The sequence below is a fragment of the Musa acuminata genome, chromosome BXJ3-5, assembly GCF_036884655.1.
Source record: "Musa acuminata AAA Group cultivar baxijiao chromosome BXJ3-5, Cavendish_Baxijiao_AAA, whole genome shotgun sequence".
In the NCBI taxonomy this organism is placed as follows: Eukaryota; Viridiplantae; Streptophyta; class Magnoliopsida; order Zingiberales; family Musaceae; genus Musa; species Musa acuminata.
In genome coordinates, this window is record NC_088353.1 from 27,914,583 (window position 1) to 27,940,754 (window position 26,172).

General features: G+C 39.0%; 2 protein-coding genes across 4 annotated transcripts; both read right to left on the reverse strand.

Annotated features, from left to right (window-relative positions):
* Nucleotides 1-8,436: 8,436 nt before the first annotated feature.
* On the reverse strand, nt 8,437-25,669 carry LOC103985201 (cytochrome c-like). Of its 3 annotated transcripts, none has more exons than XM_065151180.1 (4): nt 25,339-25,669; nt 23,939-24,072; nt 21,682-21,799; nt 8,437-8,631 (listed from the first exon to the last, which is right to left on the reverse strand). In XM_065151180.1, exons 1-3 carry the CDS (start codon nt 25,448-25,450, stop codon nt 21,707-21,709), a joined length of 339 nt encoding a protein of 112 aa, XP_065007252.1. In that variant the 5' UTR covers nt 25,451-25,669; the 3' UTR covers nt 8,437-8,631; nt 21,682-21,706. The 3 variants fall into 3 exon arrangements, with proteins under 3 accessions (XP_065007252.1, XP_065007251.1, XP_009401107.2); XM_065151179.1 differs by having other exon boundaries at nt 8,437-8,634; XM_009402832.3 differs by lacking the exon at nt 8,437-8,631 and having other exon boundaries at nt 21,568-21,799; nt 25,339-25,668.
* LOC135638185 (uncharacterized) lies at nt 19,698-20,835 on the reverse strand. The gene has a single exon (XM_065151178.1). The coding sequence runs from the start codon at nt 20,506-20,508 to the stop codon at nt 19,873-19,875; it is 636 nt and encodes a 211-aa protein (XP_065007250.1). The 5' UTR covers nt 20,509-20,835; the 3' UTR covers nt 19,698-19,872.
* Nucleotides 25,670-26,172: the final 503 nt, after the last annotated feature.

Here is a 26,172-nt window from a genome sequence, read left to right on the forward strand (position 1 = left end):
TCTGGTATCAAAGAATGGAGCACTCATACAGGACATCCTTGGTGTCTCAAATCTAAGGACCAGATACACCACTAGGACTACGGAATCATTGTCGAAACTTTACGCCAAAAAGATCGGATGTTGCGAGAAGGCAACATGCTAATTAGGCAATACACCAAAGGCAATGTGTTGGATGGTTGATGATACCTTATTGTTAGACAGCGATTCCATAGTCCCAGTGGTGTATCTGGTCCTTAGACTTGAGACACCAAGGATGTCCTGTATAAATGCTTCATTCTTTGATGCCGGACTTAAAGGTTTGGATGTCCCAAATTTAATACAACCGATCATCGGGATTGGCAGTCAACCTTACGAGAGCTATTGAGTGTCGATAGAGGATCATCCACTCTCGGTATCATGAGAGGAATATCTCATGTGTTCTTGCTTAAACAAATCCCTAGCTAGGGTTATTCGGATTGAGAGAGAAAGAGTTCCCCGGGAGAATCCGATTAGAGCAAGACTCAAGAAGAAACCGTATGAATTCGACAACACCATGCCTAGTATATGATCTTTGGGATATTAGATGGATGAGGGACTATAGGTATATGGTAATTGAGGACAGACAGGTCCAATTAATTAGATTCTCCTATATCATCTAGGGACTACGGCGTAATGGCCTAGTACGTCCGTAGTCAATGAGTCGAGTGAATTATTATAGAGATAATAATTCACTAAGCCAGAAAGAGTTCTGATAGGTATGACTCATGGCTAGCTCGATATTGGGCTAGAGGATCACACACATATGGTAGGTGTTGCAATGAGTAGAGGTTCGGATATGAGATATTCGTTGGAGCCCCTATCTTATTATAGATATCCAATAAGCCCCTAAATTATTAGATCCCATGGACGAGTTCTAATAAAAGCCCATGAGATATTATTAGATAGAGATCTACTAATCTAAGAGGCTTGGATAGTTGGATAAAGATCCAATACCTAATAGGGGAGGATCCATTAGGATTAAGTTAAAATGAGACCTTTATAAATAAAAGGGATTCAGTGGTTCATAGGCTAGAGCTTTTGCTTGCCTCTCCTATTCTCCTCCCCCTCTCCACCTCAGAGCAAGCCTAGAGTTTTGAGGATCATCATCGTAGCCTTGTTGTGTGGATCACCGCGGAGGGCACTTAACCTCCTTTACCCTCTCTTAGAGATCTGCAAGGATTCAGAGATATACGATCTCCCTAGGTAACACAATCTTTACTATACATAGTTTTCTATTTCACGGATTTTATGTACCAATCTTCGCACGACGATGAACATCTCTTTGGGAATAGGGGATTTTATTTTCTGTTCTTCTGCTGCATATGTGATGTCGCCCTCAAAGATTTCCCAACAGTTGTCAGTTGTAGAAAGAGAGTCGAAGATGGCTATGACAAGGTGTAGTGGACCGTGCTTCTTCTTAAGCATAGTTACTGCAGCGATCAGGGAGGAAAAAGGTGTCTATGCAAGTCAATGTCACATGAGGTCAAAGCAGGTCTCTCCTTGAGCTACGACACCTTAATGTGCTTTGGTAGGGGTTGTCACTGTATATGACGAGATGGCTGCAACAAGTGCTGTCGTTGGCAAACGAGGTATCGACGTCTTTGCCCCTTTAGGAGGTCACAGATCTTTAGAGCTGAGATTTTTATCGAAGAAGTAGGTCTTGAAGAAAGTTTATTGCTGACTGCTCGATCTCTTCCAAAGGGTACTATGTAGTGCAGATGAAGCCTAAAGAGGAATGCTGCTCTGAAGGGAAGTGAAGAGGAGCCTTCGGCATTGGGAGTGTTTGTTGTTCACCGAGTAGAAAAGATGATCTTCATTTTCGGTGCAAGCACAAGCATGGGATCAGATTGAGAGTAGATCAGTCGTCATAAGCGTCTAAAATAGTATGAGGATGTGGTGATGTTGCTTCAGCAATGACTATTGCTGCAAATCAACGAGGAAGCTGCATTGCTGTTGCTGCAGCAATAGTAATAGCAGAAGGTGAGATGAGGAAGTTGTGATGTGTAGATCAGCTTAGCTTTCGATTGCACGGGAGTTTTTGAGGGCATCTTATTGACTAGGTTGGATAGAGAAACCGAATTGGGAGATGAGGGAGAGCTGCTTGGCTCCAAGTCCCATAAGCCCACTGGTCCTATTGCTAAAGGCGCCACTGTGTTAGGACTCTAGCTAGGAGAGTCTTAATTGAGTTTCATTAAAAGGGGCATTCATGTAAAACCTACCTAGCCAACCCCTATTAAAGAGGTGAAGAGGTCAGCTAAGGTTAGGATTAGCTAGGAGTCTTATTAAGAAGTTGGTTAGAAGTAGGAGTCTTGAGTAGGAGTCATATCCTATTAAGGAGTTGGTTAGAAGTAGGAGTCCCATTAGGAGTTGGGGTTTAGAAGCCCTATAAATAGTCATGTATTCATCCTCCTTTAATAAGAAATAGATCAATCTTTTTAGCAGCCTTTAAGTAGTAACTTGGAAGAATGAACCCCTATAGAGTTCCAAGGAGACCGATCCCCTAAAGAGATCAACCCCAAGCTTAGAATCTGCAAGAGTTCTGACACTTGGTATCATAGCAACATTTTGGCATCTCGTTGTCCTTCTACAGCCATCCCATTAGCCCTCCACAGTCGCCCAAAGCAATTCTCACAATTGCTTAAAGATCATTGTTGAATTCCACCGTCATCTCCACCACTATGGATCATCCTTTGATCCCCCCGTGAATTGCAATAGATTCTAGTTTCCTACCTTACTGTACTGCAATTTAGTTATCCTTCCATAACCATCCATTAGCCCTCTACAGTCGCCCAAAACAATTCCCACAATTGCTTAAAAGATTATCATCGAATTCCGCCGTCATCTTCACCACCACGGATCATCCTTTGATCTCCCCGTGAATTGCAATAGGAACTATTTTCCTACCCTACTACTATTATAATTTAGTTATTCTTATTCAAAAATCCAAAAAGGTTATTTCTATATTATTGCATAAACTTTTCGTTCTAAAGTTTTCATCTCTACAATGAAAGATGCACTATAGAATTCCAACCGCATAGCATAGTTTGTTTAATCTTGCTACTGCATTTTTTTGTCCAAATTGTTAGGATCAAGAGCGGCACTAAGAGGGGGGGGGGTTGAATTAGTATAGTGAAAAACTTTCACGATTTCAGAAAAATATTCGTTTTGTTTAAAATTGATTCCGATGAAAATGGTTTCGATTCAATCTGTTTCAGAGAGAAGTTGAACTTGAAAGCTTTCGTAAAAGTTCAAGAGAAGATTAAAGAGGTTTGCAGTAAAGTAAATTGCATAAATGAAAAGCAAACTGAAATTTAAAGTGGTTTGATCAAGGTGACCTACATCCACTTTCGGATTCCTCCTCCGACGAGGTCTCCGGCATCCACTAAAGGCCTTCCTTTAATAGGTAAAGACCGAACACCTCTTTATAGCACTTTCTCCTTTTCTTGGGTTTAGGAGAGAACCCTTACAAGTCTCACACCTCTCTTGAATGATCTCAAAATTTAGAAAGGGAGGAGGAGGACTCTAACACTTGTTTACAACACTTTTACACCCCAATAACTCAAGATTATAATCACACTTTGGTACCTTTTCATGCTGAAAAGGGTGGGGTATTTATAAGCCCCAATAGCTTTCAAAAATGGAGCCAAAAAGTATCTCATCCCGAATTTCCGGGGTACTGACGATACCATCGTCATTACTAGGCGGTACCATTGCTTGACACTTGACACTGATCGGTACTACCACTCAGTCTGGGCGGTACCACTACCTGACAGAGGTCGGAGATCGAGCTCTGGTAGTACCATAGCCTGACAAGGGTGGTACCACCACTGGCAGTAATAACTGCCGGCGATACCACCGCCCAGACCACCTGTGGTGCTACTTTCTAGGCGGTGCCACCGCCGGCCAGGAATTCAGCATCCTGGTTGGGCCTTGACTCCGGCTTAAACCAACCCAACTCTGAGCCCAATTGGCCCCTAACAAAGTCGATGGGATTACCTCCCAAATCAACTCTAATTATCGTTCTAACTACGATTAAGGCAAGCATGGTCCGATATGTTAATTTTTCACTCAGCGATCTTCCGGTGAACTTTTCGACGAGTCTTCCGGCGAGCTTCTAGCGAACTCCTGACCAATTCTCGGCTTGTCTTCCGGCGTGCTTCCGACGATATTCCGATGAGCTTTCGACGAGTCTTCCAATGTGCTTCTAGTGATCTTACGATGAACTCTCGGCGAGCTCCCGGTATATCGTCCGAGTCTTCGACTCCGACCCATCATCTGCTTTACGCCTTACTGCTATCGTAGTAAATCCTGCACACTTATCTAAACACATGGATTAGATCAAATAATTTATCAATTGATTTCATTATCAAAATTTGAGATTCAACAATCTCCTCTTTTTGATGATGACAACCAATTGGTGATGGAGTTAATCTTAACTTCCCCTATCTATATGCCATAATTGAGAAAAGATACTCTTGAATTCAATGCCTTTGAATTCAAGTATTAAATTGATAATTTAGACTTATTATCATCATGCATATCATGATTTACCAAATCTAAAGATGATACCACGTATTCATCGATAGAAATGATGTTAAGACATGACATCCATTTTCGAGTCAAAATCACAGAAATTTTCAGCATCAAAGTAAGCATGATATTGGTAGAAATTTTCAGCATCAAGATAAGCATGATATTGATAGAAATTTTCAGCATCAAGGTAAGCATGATATCATACTCATCATTTGAAGAGATAACATGGAAATCAAAGCACAGAATTGTAATCATCAAAGTAAGTAGCATTTTAAGTTTACAACATCAAGGTAAACAACATAGGATTACAATATCAAAGTAAGCAGAATAAAAGAAGGGGATTTCATTCATTTCTCCCCCTTTGTCATCTATAAAAAATCATAATTAATTATTCAGGTGGTGGCCAATCAAAATATCTAAACAGGATATTGAGTTGTTGATAAATCTATTGTAGCTCAATTAAAATTTGATCTTGGCATTGTTCAAGTTGATCTTGACATTGTTCAAATCGATCCATCTAAGTCCCTATGTTATCAATAGCTGAGGGAGGTGTTTGCTCTACTAGAGGTGATTCCTCAAAGGGACCAATTGGAGGAGATAGATTACCCCTAAAAATTAGTGTTTCATATTGTGGTTCTGGTTGGAGGGGAGCAGTCCTTCTAGTCATCTAGTCTATATACCATTTCTGAATGTACATCTCATCTGTCGAAGTAGATTTCTATTTATGATACTAAATCTATCTAGTTTTATAACTTTTTTATCGGGTGGAATGACAATATCATAGGCATGGAGTAGTCTTGTGATTATGCTACCATATAGAAGCATCATATCCTTTTTTGATAGTTCAATCATGTTTTATTGGATTAAGTAACCAAAACAATTGTTATATCCCTTCATAATCCAATACGTGGTGCCTAGTTCCATTTGGCTTACTTCATTATGATGATATTGCTTTGGGAGAATAATACTTATCAGGATGTGATGAAGTATTTTGGTGCTTAAAGATAGTAAATGTTCGTAGCTTTTTGGAAGAATCATTAAGTTAGGATTGCCAAAAATTATTCCTAAGGCATCAACGTAAGTAGTCCCAACTATTTCATCATCTCATTGTCCTCTAAATAACACCCTCTTTCTTTTACCGGAATTCCTATGATGTTGCAAATTGATCTATCCATAATAGGTATATGATGTCCTAATAGATATGTAGATACCCTTTCATCTTCATCTATATGTAAATTGTTGTAAAATAGCCTAACAAATCTAGGGTAGATAGGTTTACTCATTTGAAGGATTGGAAGAATGTCTAGATTAGCAAACCATTGAATAGGTTCAAAATCACTTAATTCATCTAAATCAACGTATTTACCCTTATGAACATGTCTAGACTCCATTGATAGAAATTTTAGGGTATGTTGATTAGAATAAAAAAGTAGGGAGTCATAATTTTCATCTAATCTCCTCTTCCCTTTGTTCCTAGATGATCTTCTAGAAGCCATAAGACTAAACACATAAATGATGAGAGAAATACACATAAGAGACAAGATCTATTAATAAATTGAGAGAAGAGATTTGATAATTACCCTTGCAGTAATCTTCTTGAAAGGTTAAGATTGATCCTTGAATTTGAAGAAGAAGAAGAGGGCGGTCTTACCGCTTGCCACCTGTTGTCATGACCCGAGTCTGATGAGCCAACTGGCCAATAACTCCATTTTGGTCCTTCAATCACGGACCAAAATGCTTAAGCGAGAGTTAACATAGTACACTCATCATGCCCTTATAAGCTAATCATATACATTGCCCACTTCCGATGTGGGACTAATGGGATGTTACAATATCCCCGATGAGCCAACTGGCCAATAACTCCATTTTGGTCCTTCAATCATGGACCAAAATGCTTAAGCGGGAGTTAACATAGTACACTCATCAGGCCCTTATAAGCTAATCATATACATTGCCCACTTCCGATGTGGGACTAATGGGATGTTACAATATCCCCAACTCAATTAGGGCCCGACATATCCCAAATCGAACCCTAGCATAGTGCATGTAAGGATTAACTTAGTGGTGGCTCCACGCCGTGATGAGTTCTTTGACTCCATCCACGGGTAGCCCTTTCCTACTCGAGCCCTCTCATCATACCCAAATGCTAGGTCGACTTTGATACCATAGGTCGACTTTGATACCAAATGTCACGACCCAAGTCTGATGAGCCAATTGGCCAATAACTCCATTTTGGTCCTTCAATCACGGACCAAAATGCTTAAGCGGGAGTTAACGTAGTACACTCATCAGGCCCATATAAGCTAATCATACACATTGCCCACTTCCGATGTGGGACTAATGGGATGTTACACCCGTGACAACTGGTAGTGCTATCGCTAGTTGGGCGGTGCCACCGCCTATAAGCAGTGAGCACTACTCACATTGGTGTGTGGTGCTATCATAGGTGATTTTAATTTTGTAAGATTTTTATTATTGTGAAGCACACAACCTTATTTACTTCATCATGTAAAATTCGCATCATAAGAGGAGAAGATTCATATTGAAGATTGTACGTTCATGATTCATCATATAAAATGCATACCATACTCATTGTATATAACTCATAATAAAAATACATATTGTAATTTCATAATTCACCATATAAAATTTGTACGCAAGCATCGTAACAACTCATATGGAGAAATGCATATGGCTCATTGTGTATACTATAAGATCATGATTCAGGTGAGTGATCAAGAAATTCCGAAAATAAAAATTTAACAAATTCATGAGTTTGGACAGTTTAACATCTCTAATTTCTTTTTAATGAAATCAAATTGTTCTTCATTTAAGGGTTTCATAAAGATATCGACTAATTGATATTTTGTATCAATAAACTCTAATATTACATCATGATTATTAACAAGATCTTGTATAAAGTGATGCATAATGTCAATGTGTTTAATTCTAGAATGTTGAATAGGATTTTTAACTAAGCATATTGCACTAGTGTTATCACACTTTATAGGTATATTTTTCAGGTCAATTCCATGATCCTTTAAAGTGTTTTTCATCCATATAACTTGAGCACAACATACACCTACAGCTATGTACTAAAAATCGACACGTTCCGGATGTACTTTTTCTATCTAAACTACATCCAGCAAAATTCGTATCAACATAACCAAGCAATTCAAAGTTCTTAGATTTAGGATACCATAATCCTAGTTTAGGAGTTCCTTTTAGGTATCTAAATATCCTTTTAACAGGCTTTAAATGAGATTTCTTAGGGTTAGTGTTAGGACTCTAGCTAGGAGAGTCCTAATTGAGAGGGGCATTCATATAAAACCTACCTAAGCTGACCCCTATTAAAGAGGTGAAGAGGCCGGCTAGAGTTTGAAGGTTATTTCCTAGAGAAAAATTAGGAGTTGTAAAGGAATAGGAGTCTTAAGTAGGAGCCATATTATGAGTCTTAATTGAGTAAGAGTCCTATTAGGAGTTAAGATTTAGAAACCCTATAAATGGCCATGTATTCATTCTCTTTTGAAAAGTAATAAATGAATCTTTTCTGTAGCCTTTGAGCAGCAATTTGGAAGAATGAACCCTTATAGAGTTCCAAGGAGGCCGATCCCCTAAAGAGATCAACCCCAAGATTATAATCTACAAGGGTTCTAACACCTGGTATTATAGTAGCCTTCTTGCTATCTCGTTGCCCTTCCATAGCCATTCATCGGCCTTCTTATATGATGTTTAGAACTCTGAATAAAACATATATCTGTTTAAACATAAATGATGACATTGTTCCTCCATTGAACATAAATGATAATTTATTCAAGTGAACGTTTTGCATATCTATTGATTCCAAATTGATCATTCGGACCTTTTTAATTCATAAATGAAAAAGAAAGGGCTGCGAAAACAATTAATACAGAATATTTATTGGCTCCTCCAAACTTTGACATTCTATAAATGTTTATGCTCCTCGAACATCACATTTGTTCTTGAATAAGCATTTCACCATCTCCAATAATTCTTGAGAAAGAAAGCACCATCAGAAGGTCATGTCATGTGGCTGCTAATCTGTTTCTCCATTCACTCCTACTATTTTTGAGAAAAAAAATGTCATAAATTGAGAGAGAGAAAAATAAACCAGCAGTATCTGAATATTATTTGCAGCAAAAAGAAAAATCACTAAAGAGAGTTGGAAGGTTGACAATGTTCTGTGATCAAGCAATGTTTTCCGGACATAAAACACGGTTTAAGAAAACTAGACCCTGAGTTATCCAACTGGAGAATGGATAAAAGAAACACATAAAACTTGATATGGAATCTAGTTTATGGAACATATATAACTACTTCACAGCTCTTGATCAAGATGATAAAGGAATCGAAAGACAATTAGCTTATTTCCTCTGTGAGCATGTGTTGCAGCGTGTTAAGATCTACTGATCCAGTGCTACATCAATCAAGCTTGTTGAAGTGGTGGTGTCTCTTGCAGTTAAACGTCAAACCAAGTGCTGCGAGATTTAATGATCCAGTGCTTCATCAAACTTGTTAAGTGTTGGTGTTTCTTGCTCTTAAAAGTCAAACCAAGTGCTGCTTTTCTGGTCCATATCATGAACAAGAAATGCCTTCTGGTAAAGGATGCTGGTTTTAAGAGAATTGGCCCAAGAATAGCATAAAGAAAACAATTAATAATGGGGCAACCACATTTAACCACTAAAAATTGGATAATTATTATGAACAGAGCATGAAAAGACTAGGGAGAATAAATTGCATACAAAAGAAAGTCCAGTTCTCAACAAGATGTTCAAAAAATGTTTGAGACATTTTGCTTAGCCAACCTAGAAAAGAACATACACGGTGTAACATGTTAAGATGTAATTGGCATATAACATAGATTCAGTGTTACCTATAATTTGTTGGAATGTTTCGGAAAGTCCGTGAAACTACACAATATATTGTCTCGGTTTCTTGTTCTTGTAGATTTGTATTAAATGTGTATTGAAAAGTATATTAACTTTTACTCAACATGAACATCAAACAACAGCGCAAAAATGTGCATTTGTTGCGAATAAACCCTAAAATGAAGTCTTCTTTTAGTTTGAACATAGTGAGCAATGGTTAACCAACACAGCGGGAGCAGAAAACTGAACGACACTAAGTCTTCTTTTAGTTGGACATAGTGATTGATACCCGAGGGGCTAAAATGCATAATAGATTTCGGAAGAAAGTTGAAAGTAGGAAAGGAACGAACTCACGATAAAACTTTAAAAAGATTGAAAAAAAATTCACCATCAAATTTAAAATCACAAAGAGATACAGAAAGATCATTACCCCAAGGATAATAAACAAGTATACAAAACTAAAAATAAAAGACTCACCACTCAAGGATGCATCCAAGAGATACAGAGTTTAAGAGAGCACTCCAAGAGAGCTTATGTTAATATCATTAGTTTCTAAACTCCTTTCTAACCCCTAAACATCAAAAATAAGTACTAGTATATGAAATAACTCTTCATATATAGGAAATTTCAAAATTAAATGTTTCATTCCTAGTAACAAACTTTTTTATTGCATTCCTTAGTCACGAAGAAAAACACCTTGAAATAGTTGTAACTTTATCTAAGGAATATGCTAATTAGCTGTTATATTTGAGTGGGCTAAGTTGAAAACTATAAGGCAACATTGTGGGCTGAAAACAATACCATAATATCAGCAAGATCCATATGAGCATATTGTAGCAAATTAGGCACTCCCATGTCAATTTTCCCTAGTTAAAAAAGACTTATCCTTAAGTCCTTGTTTATTTCGTCAACATGATTATGAGAAGGACTTAAATCAACCACGTTAAATGTTGGGGACACTCCGTAATCTTCTGGTAGTTCGATCTAATAAGCATATTCGCTAACTCTCTTAAGCATCCTAAATGGACTATCAGCCTTTGGTTTCAATTTTTCAAATTTGCCCGGTAGAAACCTCTCCTTCCTTAGATGAATATAGATCAAATCACCTACATTAAACTCCACATGTTTTCTATGTTTATTGGTGCTTTTCTATGGTTGCTTTAACACTCTCATGTAGCTTCTTTATTTGCTTAACTCTCTCATCAACATCTCCACTAAATTACTTAGTTGTCGAATGAGGAACCAAGTCTAAAGGATCAGTAGGATTAGCAACATAAACAACCTCAAAAGGACTCTTACCATTGTTATGATGCATGAAACGATTGTAGGCAAACTTAATTTGTGGAAGAATGAGATCTCATTGCTTAATGTTCTCGCCAACATAGCTTCTAAATAAGTTTCTCAAGCTTCTATTTGTTATTTTAATTTGCCTATCGGTTTGTGGATGATGCGAGCTACTGAAATTCAAAGAAGTACCCAACTTCCTCTAAAGAGTTCTCCAAAAATGACTAAGAAATTTTGAATCTCAATCAGACACCATGCTTTTTAGAATACCATGCAATTTAACAATCTCCTTAAAATATAAATTAGCAATATAAGATGCATCATTCGATTTATTGTAAGGAATAAAGTGAGACATTTTTGAAAATCTATCAACAACAACCATGATTGAATCCTTATTCCTTTGAGTTCTTGGTAGTCTCAAAACGAAATCAAGACTCACCTCTTGCTATGGATCATTTGGCACTAGCAATGGAGTGTTCAAACTAGAATGTTGACTTCTTGTTTTTACTAAATGATACAATCGGCATTGCTTTACATGTCTCTCCATATCTCTGAACATCTTAGGCCAATAAAAATTTGATTAAATAAGAGCTAGAGTCTTATCCTTATCAAAATGTCCTCCTAAAACACCACCATGAGCTTCAATTAGAATTACTTGTCTCAAAGAACAAGATGGAACACATAATGTATTAGCTCGAAAAAGAAAACCATCAATGATAGAAAATTATTAAAATGAACCTGATTTACAATTTTACCATATTAAGCCGAAATCTATATCATTCTTATATAGATCTTTGAACATCTCAAATCCAACCACTTTGACTTTCATTGCTAATAATAAAGAATGATTTCTACTTAATGTGTCAACAACTACATTTTAAGCATCAGATTTGTGCTTGATTATAAAGTTATAAGATTGCAAGAACTCTACCCAAGCTAGATGCCTCTTGTTTAGTTTGTATTGTTGATTAATGAACTTTAAAGCCTCATGATCAGAATATAGGATAAATGACTTTGCAAGAAGATACTAACTCCAATAAGATTACGCTCAATAAATGACATAAAACTCCTTGTCGAATACTTTCTTCTCGTATCATTTAGCTTCTCACTAAAAAAGGCAATGGGCTTTTCAGCTTAACTCAAAACAGCACCAATTCCCACATTAGATGCATCACATTCAACTTCAAACACATTGTCAAAATTAGGTAGTACTAAGATAGGACCTCCGGTCACCTTTCTTTTTAAAAGCATAAAAATATCATTAGCCTCACTAGTCCATTTGAATTTATCACATTTTAGGCATTCAGTTATTGGAGCGATAATAGAACTGAAACCCTTAATGAATCATTTGTAAAAGGAAGTTAAGCCATGGAAACTCTTCGCATCATACAATGAAGCAAGTGTTAGCCAATCGGGAATAGCTTCTACCTTGCTTTGATCCATCATGATTCTATTTTTTGAAACAACATACCCCAAAAATATCACACTACGAGTAAAAAAGTTACAGTTCTTTAGATTAGCATAAAGCTTTTGCTTTTTTAAAATAAAAAAGATCTCCTTAAGATAATTCATATGGTCCTATGCACTCTTACTGTACACCAATATATCATCAAAGTAAACCACAACAAAAGTCTCAATGCATGGCTTAAGTATATTATTCATAAATCTCATGAAAATTCTAAGAGCATTAGATAACCCAAATGGCATAACCAATCATTCATATAAGTCTTCTCTAGTTTTAAATATTGTTTCCACTCATCTCCAGGCCTTATTCTTATTTGGTGAGAGCCACTCCTCAAATCAATTTTAGAGAAAATAGAAGCCCCACATAATTGATCAAGTAAATCATCTAATCTTGGAATAAGAAAATGATAATTCACTGTGATTTTGTTGATGGCGTGGCTATCCACACACATTCTTCAAGAACCATCCTTCTTAGGCACCAACAAGGCTGGAACCGCATAAGGACTCATGCTCTCTCGAATTAACCCATTTTTACCAACTCATCCACTTGCCTTTGAAGTTCTTTATTCTCCTTGGGACTCATTTTGTATGATGCTTTATTAGGTAGAATAGTCCCTCGAAATAAGATCAATATGATACTGGATGTCTCTTAAAGGTGAAAGGCTATATGGAATCTCTTCTGGTACAATATCTTTAAACTCCTCCAAGATTAGTTTCATAATTACTAGTGTTTCCTTGTGTTGTTAATTCTCCTCTACTACTACTAGAGCCAAAACGTGATCACCGCTGTCTAATTCACCCTTGCATTCATCATAGGACATAAAAGCGTTAACTTCATTCTTTGGTGCACTAATTTTAGAAGGTTGTAATAGAGCTAAAATAATCTTTTTTTCATTCACCTTAAAAGAATAAGTATATTTGTAGTCATCATATAACACCCTTCTATCATAATGCTAAGGTTTTCCCAACAGCAAATGACAAGTATCCATAGGAGCAACATCACACCATACTTCATTTTTATAATACTTACTAATAGAAAATAAAATTAAACATCTTTTAGTTACCTTGATGTCATTTCCTTCTTGGAGCCAACATAATTGGTAAGGATATAGATGAGAGATTGTATCCAACTTTAGCTTCTACATCATCTCTAAAGATATCACATTCTTAAAACTGCCACTATCGATGATCACCAAGCACACTTTGCCAAGAGAAATGCATTTAGTGTGAAACACGTTCTTTCTCACCCAACTTCCATCCTCGGCCACATAGGACACTTGTAAGCTATGTTGTAGTACAATAGACAAACCATGATCAGCATAAGTAACCTCTTCTTCATCATCATCGTATTTTGGTTCATCGTCGGCTTCATCTTCTCCTCCATCACTATGATTTTCAACTAAAGTTTCAATCCTCCTAGTTGGACAATCTGAAGCAATATGCTCAAAATCATGATATTTGAAGTATTTTCGGCTATATGGCGTAGAAGAATTATGTGTTTGTTTGCTGCTAGCAGGTCTTTCACCTTTGTCTTGTACCTTTGATACCACCTTGCTTTAGATAGGAGGTTTAGAATTTTCTCTTTTTGTATAGCCTTTTTTTTACCCGTACCGAGAACTCTTTTCAAACTTTTATTGCTTTTCAACTTTTAAAGCCAACTTGCTCACATCGTTTAAAGACCAATATAGTTGCAGTTAAACAACTTTAGCAATTATCATACTTTAGACTTCCTAAGTATCTTGCAACGGTTTGCTCTTCTGGTTCCACAAGCTCTCCTTTTAACATGAGATGATCGAATTCTGCTGTGTACTCCTCTACCCTAAGATCCTTGATAAGACCCTAAAGTCTTATCGTAGGCTCTGATACCAAATGATAAGACCCTAAAGTCTTATCGTGGAAGAAACGGGAGAAATGGAGATGATAATGATCGCTTCGAGGGGATCGGCCTCCTTGATCGCTTCGAAGGGATTGGCCCTCCTTGATCACTTCGAGGGGATCGACCCTCCTTGATCACTTCGAGGGGATCAGCCTCCTAGGGTTTGTCAAAAGACAAAATAGTATTTTTCGTAGATTACTGAAAAGAAGCAGTTACATCCCTATTTATAGAGTTCCACCCAGAGTCCATCAAGACTTGAACTCTAATAATAAATAAATATTAAATAAACCTCTACTTGACTCTAATTGAACCAAATCGACTCAATAAATAATTGGACTAAACAGACTCAATAAACATTATTCAAAAGCTCAGAAAAATGGTCCTAACAGTTCCTCCCTCTTTAAATCAACCTTGTCCTCAAGGCTGAGCAACATCAATCTCTAAGAGCTTCTCTTTCAGCACTTTAGCCATAGACTATCTGTAACGCATCACAACTCGTTGATCAAGTAAGTATGATCTCCACTTTTTAATAGTGTAAGCAATAAGTCGGTCTTTCAATGTAGCAATCGTTGCATGAAACTTCTGACCCTGTATAATCAATTTTATCTTTGAACCTTTGCTATCACAAGTGAAAATCTGTCCATCAACGATCTTTACTTCGAATCTGTCATAGTCTTCAACAGTCTCATTGTCCATAAAATTGTTAGTGCTACCCGTATTAATCAAAACTATAACAGGCTGATGTTCTAGAGTTTCGCCAACTTCCATAGTTTACGGGTTAGAGTAGTCGACTAATGCATGCATTGTATATATAGTAGGTCCAACATCTTCATTAGAATTTATACCTTCATGATCGGAGTCCACATTCTTAGCTTTCGGTTCCTCTCCAATTGGTTCAATCATCAGAAGTTGCCCTTGTTTACATCGGTGCTCCATACTCCATTTTTCATCATAATACAAACCCCTTGCTGATCTTTCCTTGCTAATTTTTTTCTCATGTAGATTTGCAAATGAGATCGCAGCTATCATAGTACGGGGTTGACGAGCCTTAACTTCACACCGGATCTCTGGAATAAGCCCTTCAATAAATGTATCCAGAAGTTGTCGGTTCGACCAATCTCTAGCTTGATTTGATAATCTTTCAAACCTACTCTGATATTCTAACACTGTAGAAGTTTGATGAATTTTGGCGAGCTGGCAATCAACATTCTCATATTCGGATGGGCCAAAGCGAACAAGAAGCCCTCTTTTGAACTGCTCCCACGAAGAAACTCCGTGAAAAGTTTCATACCAATCGTACCACTAGAGTGCATCTCCCTCGAGTTGGATTGAGGCCACTTCTACCTTGGATTCTTCTGGGGTTCTGTGAAAATGGAAAACATTTTCTGCCTTAGAGATCCAATTGGTCGGATCTCCATCTTTCCATCTCGAAAATTCCATCTTCATGTGTGAGTAATTTGTGTCATAATCTTGGGGCCCTTTTCCTGTATTTTCAGATCTGTGCAACATAGAACTTGAGCTCCCACCTTATTGAAATTTACTAAGGCTCCCCGGTAAGTCCCTTTTGAAATCATTAAGTACTTCTTGTAACTAGTTCTCAATTCTAATTTCCAATGCTTCCATTTGTGCTTTCACTGAGTTATCGATAGCCATTGCGTAAGACTGCAAATCTGTAATCTCAACTCCTGTTTTTGGTGTCGGACAAGGGCATCAACACTGTAGATGCGAAGTTACCGAGGAGGTGGACGCCAAGGGCAGTGCTGCGGTCGCTGCGTTGGAGGAAGAGTAGCTGCCCTGTTTCTATCAAGGCGTGGGGTGAGAGCGCCGAGGTTAGAAGGCGACTGCGTTGATGTGGCTGCAGCTGGGGGCAGCATCGCTAAGGGCCTGTCGATGCGGTGGTTGCGACGGTGCGGATAGAAGGCAGTGTTGCTCTGTCTCTACCGCACTACGAAGGCGTTGGTGATGTCGATGGATCGCGTGTGGTTGAGGACACAACGGTGTCGTTGAAGCGACCGAAACAGAGCTTGCTGCGTGTGTTGTTGGAGGGAGGCTGCGGTGGTGTTGCCGAGGTTGAGGCTGTAGGGGAAAATAGGAATCGACGGTGGCAGGCTGGGCGGCGAGCGGCGTCGTCGCTGGCTGGGCAACAGCGGCGTCGTCGCTGGCTGGGCAACAGCGGCGAGCGGCATCGTCGCGTCGTCGCTGGCTGGGCAGCAGCGGCGACGGTGGTGGCAACCGTTCGCAGTAGCAAGAGGATTGCCCTGTTTTGGTCACCAAGGGGGCAGAGCAAGGGGGAGTGGCGGCGGTCGTTCTCGCCCGAGCCAGGGGAAGCGGCGGCTGGGAGGCGAGCAGCGGTCGCTGCACGGTGGCTGGCAGTGGTGGTGGGTCGGCTGGAAGGCGACGGTGCTCGAGGTGTGGCTGCGATCAACGAGGGGTTGCGACAACAGAGGAAGCTCTGTTTCTGCAACCGCTGCAAGGAGGGGCTGTGGCAACCGGCGGTTGCGGTTGCGGTGCCGGTGGTCCTTCTCGCTCGAGCGAGATGGGAATGCGAGGAGAAGAGGTCGCTGGCCAGGTGATCGAGCGGAGGCGATGCGGCTAGGAACAAGGGCAATCCATGAGTTGCCCTGTTTCGGTCGTCGCGAGGAGGGCGACAATCGGCCGCTGCGGCTGCGACCCAAGGGAAGGCGGGCGGCGGTGGAGAGGCAGCGGTGGTGGCGCGGCTGGGAGCAGCGTCACCAACGATCGCCGAGGAGGAGAGGTCGAGCGGCTGCGCTGCGACGCAATGGGAGGCGGGCGGCGGTAGTAGGGCTGGGATGGACGTTGGCAGCGTCGTCTCCTGGCCGAGGAATAGCTGCGGCGGTGGTCGCCGGCCGGGAAGCGGAGCAATGGTGGGCGCTGGCCGAAGAGAAGCAACGGCGGGTGGGCTGGCCGGAAGTAGGGGACGCAGGGGTGGCTGTGGCTTCTTCTTCCTCTCGTGTTTCTTCTTTTCCTTTTTCTTTCTTTTTTTTTTTTTGAACGAGATAGGGCAATGAGGAGGTCGAGCGGTGGTCGAAGGTCGCTGGTTGCTGATGATGGAGAAGAGGCAGTGGTGGTCGGCGCAGGGAAGCAAATGTTCCTTCTCGGTTGAGAAGGAACAGCGTGCGGGGCTGCTGGCTTCACCCTTTCTCACATTTTTTTGTTTTTTAATGAAAGCTATGGCAACACAGCGAGAATGCCAAGGATCGCCGCTCTGATACCAAATGATAAGACCCTAAAGTCTTATCGTAGGCTCTGATACCAAATGATAAAACCCTAAAGTCTTATCGTGGAAGAAACGGGAGAAATGGAGATGATAATGATCGCTTCGAGGGGATCGGCCTCATTGATCGCTTCGAGGGGATCGTTCCTCCTTGATCACTTCGAGAGGATCGCCCCTCCTTGATCACTTCGAGGGGATCAGCCTCCTAGGGTTTGTCAAAAGACAGAATAGTATTTTTCATAGATTACTGAAAAGAAACAGTTACATCCCTATTTATAGAGTTCCACCCAGAGTCCATCAGGACTTGAACTCTAATAATAAATAAATATTAAATAAACCTCTACTCGACTCTAATTGAACCAAATCGACTCAATAAACATTATTCAAAAGCTCAGAAAAAATGTCCTAACAATCTTTTTGCTTGAAATCATGGATTTTGATAAAGATCTCGTCTATAATTGTTAGGTAAATATTTTCTCTTTGGCTCCCTTTTCATTTTCTCCTATGTCACGATCTTATTCTTCCCTTCACGTTCTCTTTTCTTCTTTAGATTTTCCCACTAAAAAGATTTATTCCATCTAAGTTTAAGAGCCACAAGTTTTAGCTTCTTTTGTTTTAAAGGTTCATGAAAATCAAAAATTCTTTCCAATATATTAAGCCAATCAACAGAGTCATCAACATTAATTTCACCTTCAAACTCGAGAATATCCAATCTTGGATTGTATTTATTCTACCACTCGTTTTGGACTCTATATCTTGCTTGAAATCTTCTCGACTCCCTTAAATGAGGAGATGTATCATCATCAGAAGTAAATTTCTGGACATTATTTTCATACTGATTCTCTATTTCAAAGTTCTTCAATTATTTCATTTTTTTTTGTAGACTACGTAGCAATCTTCGTAGTTCCAGCCTCAATGACTCAACATCATCTTCATGACAACTACCTTCATCAACTATATCTTTTCCATTCTGCCTTGCCATGCTCTCTAGCCTTTAGCTCTGATACCAAACTGATATTGGAAGGGTAAAATACAGAATGGATTTCGGAAGAAAGTTAATAGTAGGAAAGGAACGAACTCACGATAAAACTTTAATAAGATTGAAAAGAAAGCTCACTACCAAGTTTAAAATCACAAAGGGATATAGAAATATCACCAACCCAAAGATAATAAGCAATGATACAGAACTAAAAACAAAAGACTCACCGCTCAAGGACATATCCAAAAGATACAAAGTTTAAGAGAGCTTCTGCCAATATCATTAGTTTATAAACCCCTTTCTAACCCATAAACACCAAAAAAGTACTAGTTCATAAAACAATCCTTCATGCACGTAGAGAATTTCGAAATTAAAGATTTCATAGTTGGTAACCAATTTCTTTAATACGAAGAAAGTACATTGTAACTTTATATAAGGAATATGTTAATGAACTGTCATATTTGAATGCGTTTAGTTGAAAACTATGAAACAACCTTATGGTCTGAAAACAATACTATAACATCTGTAAAATTCATATGAATAAATTATAATAAATTAGACACTCCTGTCAGTGATGTTTGATAGAATGAAAAACCTGAATTTGAGCAGAAAAATAATAGAGGTAACAGTTCCTCTTAGCTGCAAAAACTAAACATGTCAAGAAAATTTTAAGATGTGGCTGGGATATGACAGATATTGATGTTTCCTCCCATTTGTTCAAATTCTTCCGAAGAAAGAAAAGCCAAAATCTTTACCAAGAAACAATCTCTTTATAGGTTGAAGAACTTGAGATGTGTAAATGTTGGTTTTCCACAATAATGAGGCAGGATACATAAGAAGCCTTAATCTATCTTGTGTGTCTCATTGTGCCATACAATTTCTGTTTTCTTTTTCTTCATTCTATAGACTCAGTGTTTTCATCTTTTAGTCAAAGTTGTCGATTGATCTTTTTACTGCCTCTGGATACACAGTTGTAATAATGACAACAAGAAATCAAAAAAAACATAATATGGGCCTTTAAAACTTGCAGAGGGGCAAAAAAGGAGCATAAAAATTGATGCCAAACTAGTCGTCAAAAGGCAGCACATCTCAAGTGGAGTTCTAATCATTCTTGATGAGTAACAATGCAGGGAAAATAGTAAACTGAAGCACATCTACAGTCTACCTTGAAGCTGGATAAGGAGGAAAAAACAACCTAAGCCAGTCAAGTGTCATCAAACTCCAATCTTTTGATCACTCACAAAGCTACCACAATAGAAGAACCTACTGCAATCAAGCACAAAATCTCTAAACACTACCAACTATATTGATAAAGAATTGGATTGGGTTATCATAAATCCTAAAAGAATAAATTGTCATGCTCTGATACTAAGATAAATCTTTTGCTTGGGTTACGACAAATCACAGAGGCTCAAGCTATTAGGAAATGACACAATATATTTATAAGCTCTAACATAGACAAATTTGACATCTAGGATTCAGCACAAGTAGAGGCAATGTTTTAACCAAGACACAGATCAAAATGTAGAACATGCAGTCATTCAAAGTGGAAAAAGATGGAGCAATCATCCTACAGCTACTCGAAGGTAAAGACTCAAGGATTCTTAAAGACCATATCAAAATCTGTGATTATGCATGCGTTCATTTGATAGCACAAGTTAAACATATCAAGGTTAATCCATGGAATGCCAGCCTGGGACAGTCCATGATCACCAACCCCAGTATCGTACGAATCCGAAACCATGGCGGCAGAGCAATCAAAGCCGCAGCGGCAGCGGGGGCACTCCTCGAAGTTGGACAGCACGAAGGATGCCGACAGCGGGCCGACATAGAAATCGATCTCGTCGCCACTCCTCACCACCTCATCGATCCCAAACCACAGAAAGAGGACCTTGACGCTGACGCCTCTAAGGTTGGTCAGCGACCCCGAGGCCACCGCGCCGGTGATCTTTCTCTTGTAGTGCAACAAGTAGCCGCCGGTGACCTTGAACTCGCAGTCGCCGCTCAGATACACCTCGAAGCTCCCATCTTGATTCAAAACGTAGCGCCGCACGCCCTGCGGGAGGATCCCTCTGGGGAAATCGTATTGCTCCAGCATCTGGTAGGCGGTCGGCTGGTCGGAGATCTGGGTCTCAACAGATGATGGGGCAAGGGAGAGGAGCAAGATGAACCCAAAAAGGGTTTTGCGAATTGGAACACCAAAAAGGTAGGATTTTGAGGGTGAATCCATGCTGGAATCACACGAATACGAGGGAGTAGCCCACCAAAGAAGGGATCTTTTGGGCGTTTTGTGCCTTTTGGATCAATAAGAAGGGATCTTTTGGATGTTTTGTGCCTGTTGGATCAACAAGGAAAGAAAGAAGACTAACAAGATGTCTCCACTTGTAGAGACGAAAGACGTGATCTGTGCTTGAAAAAGAGGTAAAAATTAGACATGTACTGACGTTGGCAGGTCTGGCATGGGCAGTGGCCAAAAACAGTGGCAAAAAACATGTGGATCTTATGGTTCCAAGCTGCCAGTTGACAACCTGAGGATGTTCTGAATCTTCACATAGTTTTCTCTCTAAATATGCCAACCAACAAACGAGAGACAAAACCATCAATCATAGAGGTAGTAATTACGCCATTGTGATATCATATCATTCATGTCTTTTCTGATGAGACTACCAAAATTTTGGTTAGGAGTCGATTCTGAATGCCCAATTCATAAATTTAGTGGTGATAGAAAAGAAGTGTAAGATCAGCATTTCATGATACAAATTCAGGTGACCAAAAGGGTCAAAATTGTCATCGATCTGAACCATAATCTTTGTTCCTGGGGTAGGTTTTGGTTACTCAGCATGACAAGAAATCCTAATGTATCTTTTGTTACTATTAAAATCTATGTAAAAAAAATAATGTCCTTAATTAAAGTAAGAAATTAAGGGAGTGCGTAAATTGTATATTACATTGCAGGAGTTCACATGAGAAGATTCAAACTTTGTTTACACATGCAATTTCAACATGTCATTCATAAACAAAGTGCTGATTTCTCACATTCAGACTTTGGCAGCATGGCCTTTTTGTTTTGTTGCAGTAGAACTAAACAGGATACAAGTCTAATTAATTTTGGATGATGAATTCTTTAGACTCCAACAATGACATCAATGTTTCATAACAACACCAAACATTTTATATCCTACAAATATTATACATCATGCAAATAATGCATGGTGTTAAAAGAAGTCACTATTGCAAAGCATACAAGTATTATGATGACCTAGATGAGTCGTCATGAGACTACCAATAGTGCACAAACTTGTGCGAAGATGGATCTTTTATCATCATTGAATTGTATACTAAGCGCACCGAAATTTTTATTTACATATTTCAAATAAAAATTGCCACAAGTTGACATCTTTACTTGGGAAGATGGGTTGATGGATGATTTAGGAAGTTGTGGCTTCCTTGAGGTAGGCAATCAGATCTGCACGCTCCTGAGGGTTCTTCATGCCGGGGAACTTCTTCTTCAGAGGAATGTACTGCAGGAAAGAAGGAATAATAGATGTTAGTAGCAGGCCGAGTGCACCAGCAAATACAAGGATGGCGAAGAGTTGCCATCCAGATTTCATAGAGCATATCGATATCTTTCCACCCTGTTATCTCATTTTTCATACGTTCATAATTAAGTGGGACTCGATAATGCAGAACTAACACATGCTGCCAGATAGCAGCTACTGCAACATCCTCACAAAGGAGGAAAATTGTGAAATCAAGTAGATTTACAGGCAGTGTTGCCACTCAGCTCTGACACACCTACTTCCTGCTTCCAATCAGTGATTTAAAAAGCGTTAGGCGTTAAAAGACGTCAAGGTCCAAAAACACCTGAGGCGCCAGGAGCTCGCTTGAGCGAAACGAGACACTAAAATATAAAAATATATAATATAATTAATAAATATAATTATTTAAATAAAAATATATTATTAAATTAAGAAAATCGAATACAAAATCACAATGTCACATTAATAAAAAGTCTCAAAAATCAAAACAATAAAATTTTACATCAAATCTGTTGAGTTGCTTTGTACACCTAACAATAATTTTAAATAAATAAAAATTAATAGTATTAAAATCAAAATAATATATTATTAATCTAATAAATAAAAATACTATTATTAGTATATAGTTAACAGTATACTATTAATATACTGTTAACAGTATAGTGAAAAGAGTGTGAGAAGACCGAGACTACTGAGGCAACGGCAACGATAGCAGACGACAACCGTAGCTGGAGCGGGAGCAGGAGCGATGACAACAGGAACGGCGAGCAACAGCAAGAGCTGCGAGCAACAGCGAGAGCGACGAGCGACAGCAGGAGCGGTGGCAGCAGTGGCGAGCGATGATAGCAACGGTGAGCAGCGATTGTGCAACGACGAGTAGCGACAGTAGCGGCGAGCAACAACAATGGCAATGGCAGCAGAGAGCAGGGACAACGAAGAAGAAATCTCGACGACAAAATCATGAGTGTTAGGGTTGGGGAAGTCGAGGAAATCACGAGAGGGAGCCTGATATCTGTGATTTAGTTGATTTGATTGAACCAACTAAAGCACCGAAAACCAACCAAACCTAAAAATTCGATTCGATCGCCTGGTTTAACCCAGGCGCTCGCCCAAAGAGCCCGACGCTTAGCCTCAGGCGAGCGCCCAAGTTCCTCTTTGAAGCGCGCCGCCTAGAAATGAAGCGAGGCGCTCGGGCCTCGCCTCGCCCGAGCGCCTATTGTAATCACTGCTTCCAACACCCGAGAAAATAAAAGAAAAAACTACATAAAAACATAATGGTAACCCTAGATTGGACATAATATGGTGTGCTAAGTGAAAAGAACTAATGCCATGGTACAACAACACAAATAGAAGATATTAAACATAAAAGTAAATACATGTCACTTATGTCCAGGAAATTATGCAACAATTTAACGTAGAAGTGTGTGAGAGGAAAGTGGCCCATTAATTAACGACCAAAACTGCTGAAGAAATAAATACGTTCCATGGACAAGGAATATAAAATGTAACTTTTAGGCTTAATGTGAAATCAAACACTTATTTCACAGTTCACATGCATGAGAAGCCTTTCAGCAAAAATAACCAAACCACATTTCATGTTCTGAGACAAGTCCTTGAAGCCACAACTTTATGCCCACTAAGCAATGTCCAAGTTGGATAATTGCTGGCCTCAACATAGTCTAGATTTCAATATCTATGTCTCAACTGTTCTCCTGACAAGATTAAATGGTACTACTCATTCCAACCAATGAACAAGAGACAGGGGAAACGAAAACATTAAAGCTATGGCCATCCATTTGATGAAACAGCAATAGATCAAGCTTGCAAAGCCCTTTAAGTTTGAAGCCACTCGACTTTTTCACTCAAACTACTCCAGATAGTACTACAGTGTAATTACTGCAGATAAAACTGTGCCTAAATCAGGTAATTGTCTAAAACAAGAGCAAAGAAGCAGTACTTAGTTACTAAAACAAAAAAGATGAGAACATCTGAACACAAACATTGCTGTCAGTGGGAAAATTCATCCATGGTTACACATTATAATTGTAATGTATACACATAAGTGATTAGTTCAATGTATCGTGCATATATTTTCACCATCAGCAGGTCACCAGTCATTACCTCCTTTGGATTCAGCAGGTAATCGTACAAAGAATTTTCTTCCCATATCACATCTATGTTCTTGCTTGCGGTGGAATATGAATAACCAGGAGTTGTCCCATATTGCTTCCCAAAAAGGCCATGCAGATTAGGACCTATTAATGACGAGAAAGTTGGGGGAAAACACATCAAGTCTGCTACTTGAAACAGTAACAACCATTGGGGAAAAACTTAATTGAAAAAAAAGCAAAATTTACAAGAAACAAAGAAACAAGGATGATAGTTCAGAAGTAAAATATGGCAGACAAGAAGCAATTAAAAAACTAACCACGCCTTTTGCAAAATCATTATTTTCATGAAAAACTACATGTGCACATATCATGAGTAGCTTTTGATCAGTCCATTGTTCTATGTTGTAAACTCTTTATACTTCAAGAATAAGTAGTTTGAACTAATTAATTTCCATAAATGTGCTTGCCTCTGAATCAAAATAAGCCACAAACAAAAGGTTTCCATTAAAAACATATGTTGGAATAACTCGTTAGAGGTTGAAATCCACCCTTAGAAGGTAGGCAGGATAAACTGTGGCGCTAAAAGGGCCTACAGAAGCATCAACTTATCCACTCTTATTCAGAACAACATTACTGAACTAGGACCTATGTCGATTCATCCCCACATGTCAACCATGCTTCCTAGTTCTTCTTCCTCCCTCCCAGCTTCAAGAAACCTCTGCTGAGAAAAATACAAGTTATCATTGGATAAAGTGCAAATTATCTCTGTCAGCAAACAGAAGGCTTTCAATCCACAATATTTCTTTACAGCTGTCCGTACACTGAAAATGTTTTTGACACTGCTAGAAATTTCCCAAAATCTTATATCAACTGTTCACAAAAATGATCTTGCACAAGTTCAGTATCGTTTCCCATAGACTAATTACTGCTTAGCGAACATTAGGTACGTACGTTTGGGCCTTACTGCCTTCCTAACGAATGAAAACAGGAAGACATCATGAACATTTCACCGAAAAAGAAAAAAAAAATCCTAAAGAACAACCAGAAAACAGATAATGAACATTCCAATTTTGATGGGAACTGCTGAGAATGAGTATAACGTATAAAGACTCGAAAAATATTAGAGACGACAGAAAAAGAAAGTAAAAGAGATAATATTATGGATCAAACAGAATCGATGGCCAAAAAGGAGAAATAGTAGATATACAGATTCAACTAAAAGTGACAAATTTAGGGTCTAGACGAAGAAAGAAAAGGAAAGAACAAAAGAGAAAATAATATATATTTGGAATTATATCTTGATCCAATACGGGTCAAACAAAATCAAAAGGCCAAGAAAGCGAAAAAGGTGGAATTTACAGAACCGAGGGCAAAAAAGGACAGGAACACGTTTTCAAATCAGGGATCTACCATGCTTGTGGCCAGCTCCTTTCTCGACGGTGTGGCAGTGGGCACATTTGGACTGGAAGATCTTGTGCCCGGAGTTGGCATCGCCGGGCGGCGCCTCCTCGAACGACGCCATCCCACCGAGCGAGCGAGGTCTCCGATCGATCGAGCTAAGGGTTAGGGTCGGTGCCTCTCCCTCCTCTTGGTTTCAGCAAAATGCTTGGGGAGGACTGCTTCGGCAATCCATTTTCATTTTCTACTAACACGTTTCCCGCTTTGCCTGCCCACGGAGAAGGGAGCAGCAGCCAAAGGGTGAAGCGGGCGCGCAGGAAACCGGGTGGGATCCAAACAGCAGCGCCCATCGGAGAGATATAAGAGGTGGGAAGCGGGTGCGGAGGAAACCGGGTGGGATCCAAACAGCAGCGCCCATCGGAGAGATGGGGAAGCGGGTGCGGAGGAAACCGGGTGGGATCCAAACAGCAGCGCCCATTGGAGAGCCTGTAATTATTGCTATTCCGGTATTTACGCTATCAAAAATTATATTAAGATTTCTAAGTAAAATATTTAATTTTATATCTCTTCACATCATTAATTGATAAAATTAGAACTAAATATTTTAATATAATTTTTAAAATATAATAATTGAAATACTAAAAATAACTAATTATATAAGTTAACTATAAATAGTCCGACGACGATTAAAGCCCGAGCTTTATTTATCAAAATTGTTACCGTATGCATCCAAAGTTAATTTAAAACCTTAGGTAAATATTAACGAAAAATATATATTTTAGATATTTCTAAAATATAAAAATTTACTATTCATAGTATTGATAATATTTTATTATTGTTCTCTTT